The sequence below is a fragment of the Aptenodytes forsteri genome, unplaced genomic scaffold (genome assembly GCF_000699145.1).
Source record: "Aptenodytes forsteri isolate BGI_AS27 unplaced genomic scaffold, ASM69914v1 Scaffold258, whole genome shotgun sequence".
NCBI classification, from domain to species: domain Eukaryota; kingdom Metazoa; phylum Chordata; class Aves; order Sphenisciformes; family Spheniscidae; genus Aptenodytes; species Aptenodytes forsteri.
Window position 1 is genome coordinate 1388204 of NW_008795250.1, and position 3520 is coordinate 1391723.

General features: G+C 57.8%; 1 protein-coding gene across 1 annotated transcript; it reads left to right on the plus strand.

Annotated features, from left to right (window-relative positions):
• The first annotated feature begins 853 nt into the window (after positions 1 to 853).
• On the plus strand, positions 854 to 3459 carry LOC103898565 (immunoglobulin superfamily containing leucine-rich repeat protein). The gene has a single exon (XM_009278845.2). It carries the CDS (start codon positions 857 to 859, stop codon positions 2105 to 2107), a length of 1251 nt encoding a protein of 416 aa, XP_009277120.1. The 5' UTR covers positions 854 to 856; the 3' UTR covers positions 2108 to 3459.
• Positions 3460 to 3520: the final 61 nt, after the last annotated feature.

The window sequence follows — 3520 nt, forward strand, 5'->3', positions numbered from 1 at the left end:
TTTGTCCCCCCCACCCCCCCGCAGTTGTTGTGCAGGTCTTATTCAGCCTCTCCATTGCCAATAAAATGTCTCCCCCCTCCTGCTCTAAATGACAGGGTTGGCGACTGGAAGGAGCAGCAAAACTTGCCTACGAGGCAGAGACAAAGGGGTCTCGCTGCCAGCTTCTCGCAGAGCCACAGTTAACCTCTTCCCCGGTGGGACACAGCTTCCAGACGCTGGGAACCGAGCGTGCACAGTCCCCTTTGCAAGGGGAGTAAGGAGTTAGCTCAGAAGTATTTCACTCTAAAGACTTCCAGCAGCCAGGGACCCCACACTCTCTCGCTGAGGAAAAGCACTTGAGAAGCTGTTTTTTTCCATGACATGGAAAAAGATGGAGATGGGGGGTTGGTTTGAGGTCTGAAAGCATGCTGAAAATCCCAACAGCTTGACGGTTTAGGGGAAGGCTGGTTGTGAAAGAGCTGTGGTTGCTCTGTTTCCCCTAATTCCAGCCTCAGGAGGGTGAAGTCTGAACCCCCAGCTCCCGCTTTTCATCCCAAAACCTGGGGAAACAGCATCCCGGGGGGTTGGTATTTCATCAAAGATCAAAAAGAGGCATTTTCGAGTGGGGGAAGGAAAGGGTTTAGGGGGAAGTTCCCCACTCACATATGTAGTCGAGGGCTCTGCTCTTGGCGAGGAAATACCTTCAGATTAGGGAATATTTCAAACAGCCTTTGCCAGCTGAAGTGCTGGGGATAATCACATGGATGCTTCCCTCTTCTGCCGCTTCCTCTTAGTACTTGGCAAGAAAAAGCAGATCCCCATCTCGGCTAGACCCGTCTCGTTCATTCCCCCTCCGTCTCTGTTCCCAGGAGGAAGGATGAGGCCCCTGCTCTGCTGCCTGGAGCTGGCCGTGCTCCTGGGACCGTGCCTGGCCTGTCCCAGCGCCTGCTCCTGCTCCACCAAGAAGAACGGGCGGCTGTTGGCCGAGTGCGCCTACAAGGATCTCCAGGAGGTACCCGAGGGGTTGTCCTCCAACGTGACCATCCTCACCTTGTCGGCCAACAGGATCGGCTGGTTGGGGCAGGGCTCCTTCTCCGAGGTTCCCGAAGTGCAGTCGCTGTGGTTGGGCTACAACCAGATTGGGGTGGTGGAACCGGGGGCTTTCGCCTTGTTGGTGCACCTGAAGAACTTGGACCTGAGCCACAACAAGATTGCGGATTTCCCCTGGCAGGACCTCCATAACCTCAGCGGTCTGCAGATCCTGAAGATGAACAACAACCGCCTGGCCGGGCTGCCCCGGGACGCTTTCCGCTCCTTGAAGGACCTGCGCTCCCTCTGGCTCAATGACAACGAGTTGACCACCCTGGCCGAGGGAACCTTTAACAACCTGCCCTCCCTGTCCCAGCTGCAGATCTTCAACAACCCCTTCAACTGCTCCTGCAAGGTCTTCTGGCTGAAGAAGTGGACCGAGAACACCTCTGTCTCCGTCACCAAGGGGGGGTCTACCCTGTGCGTGGCTCCCAGCAGGCTGAAGGGCAGGGTGGTGACGGACATCCCTGACCACCACTGTGTTGCTCCCTCCGTGCAGCTCACCTACCTCTCCAATCTGGACAACACCGTCATGTACGATGGCCTCACCCTGACCCTGCACTGCAGCGTGGCGGGCAGCCCCCCACCAGAGATCAGGTGGAAGATCCAGACCTCCAGCCGCCACGTCGAGATCAATGGGCCCAACGTGGCGCGGGATGGAAACGTCAAGCAGAGCCAGGAGCGCTTCTTGGTCTTCAAGAACGGCACCATGGCCATCCCCAACTTCAGCAAGGAGGATGAAGGCATCTACACCTGCCTCGCTGTCAATGATGTGGGCACACGGGATGTCTCGGTCAACGTGGCCTTGGCTGGGTCGGAGAATCCAGCTGAAGACCTTCTCCGAGATGACCCCCAAGCCAGCCACCTCGGGGGTCAGAGCTGCTACAAGGGGGATGAAATGGATCCCTCTGGTGCTGGAGAAAAGCTGGTGATAGTTTACCACATGCCAAGGGAGTCGAAGAGCAGGGCTGGAGGAGCTTTGCCCCAGGTCCACCTGGGGACCCTCCTGCTGGCTTTGGGCATCGCGCTCTGCTGTTAAAGGGGGGAGAAGGAAACGGTGCCTTGGGGATTCCCCCTCTTTCTGTAGCATTTATCTTCACGTAGTGCCATGCCTTTGCTGAGCTTCTGGGAACTGCAGGCGGTCAGGAGTCAAAGAGGGCTGAGACTCAGGCCCAGGGCTGGTAGTTCAACCCCTCCTTAGATGGGGGTCCGGGCTGGGCTCCGTTAGTGGAGAGCTTCAGACAAGCTCGGGTGATGTAGAGCATATCCACACCCTGCTGCCACTTTCCAGGCGTCCAAATCTGCCACCTCCTGAGTTAACTCCCTTCTGAGACCAAAGTGCGGCTGCAGGATTGAAGTCCACCCTCAACAGGGTGACCATCACCCATCCTCAGAGCCCACCACGAGCCCTCCTCCACCCGCAGCAGCCAGCCACAACCAGGGGGGGGATCTTTCGCAGAGGATTCCGTCGGTCCAGCGGCACCAAAGGTGACATCCCCGCCGTGACCAGCGCCTGGGCCCTTGGCCGGCCAGGCGCATCCTTCCTACCACCAACCTCACGTGAAGCACAGGGAGCAGAAGGACCAGTCTAAGAATGGGGGAATAGCCTGGGCACGGGGTCCTGGGGTCCCAGGACACATGGCTCCAGGGGACAGAGATATGGTGGTGCTTTGTAAGCGGGATGGGTACGGTAGGACACATTGGATGGGGCCATGGGCTTGGATCAGGCCATTTTGTGGAGCAGAGGAAGCTTTCCCACAGGCTTCATCCCTGTAGGAGCACAAAGGGCTCCCGCTGTCTGGGTGCTGGGAGCACCCAGGGTGCCTGCACCCTCCCTGCATGTTGCAGGATCAGGCCCTGCCACCCTCAGTACCTCTCCCAGATGTGATGCAGCTGATTTCCCCCCGCCCTGCTTCCCTTTCACTGTTGAAGCCTGCAGTCCAAAACGCTCGGCTGGGCTGGAACCACCGAGCTGCACTGCTCTGGCTCTGTCCCCGGCAGGGAGGGATTGAGCCCAAAGAGATCAAAATAATTTCCCAGTGCTCCTCTCTGATGGGAAACCGAGCAGGGGCTGTATGATGGAGCGGGAGGAAGAAAGATTGGGAAAATCCAGATGAGAGAGAAAGAGGCTGAGCTGACCTATAAGCCATAAACACAATTTTCTTTAAGTGCTTTAGCATTCCCACGCGGGACATATATACCATACCCGGCTGCCCCAGGGTGCTGGGGGACCCCTTGTCTCATGGCGGGGGGGCTGACCATCTCCACCTCCCCCACCCCGAGGCAGGCGCAGTCTGGCTTTCCTGCCTTCTGCCAGCGCTCGCCTGCGGGAGCTGGACGGACCCCCTGCAGCCACCCTCGCCTTATAACCAAAGCTGTACGGACAGCAAAGTCCCAAGCGCAATAAATACTTTTTTTTTTTTTTTAAAAAAGCTGGGCCGTGCTGCCTCTG

Coding starts and splice junctions, on each gene's coding strand:
- LOC103898565 (XM_009278845.2), top strand. CDS start 857: ATGAGGCCCCTGCTCTGCTGCCTGGAGCTGGCCGTGCTCCTGGGACCG.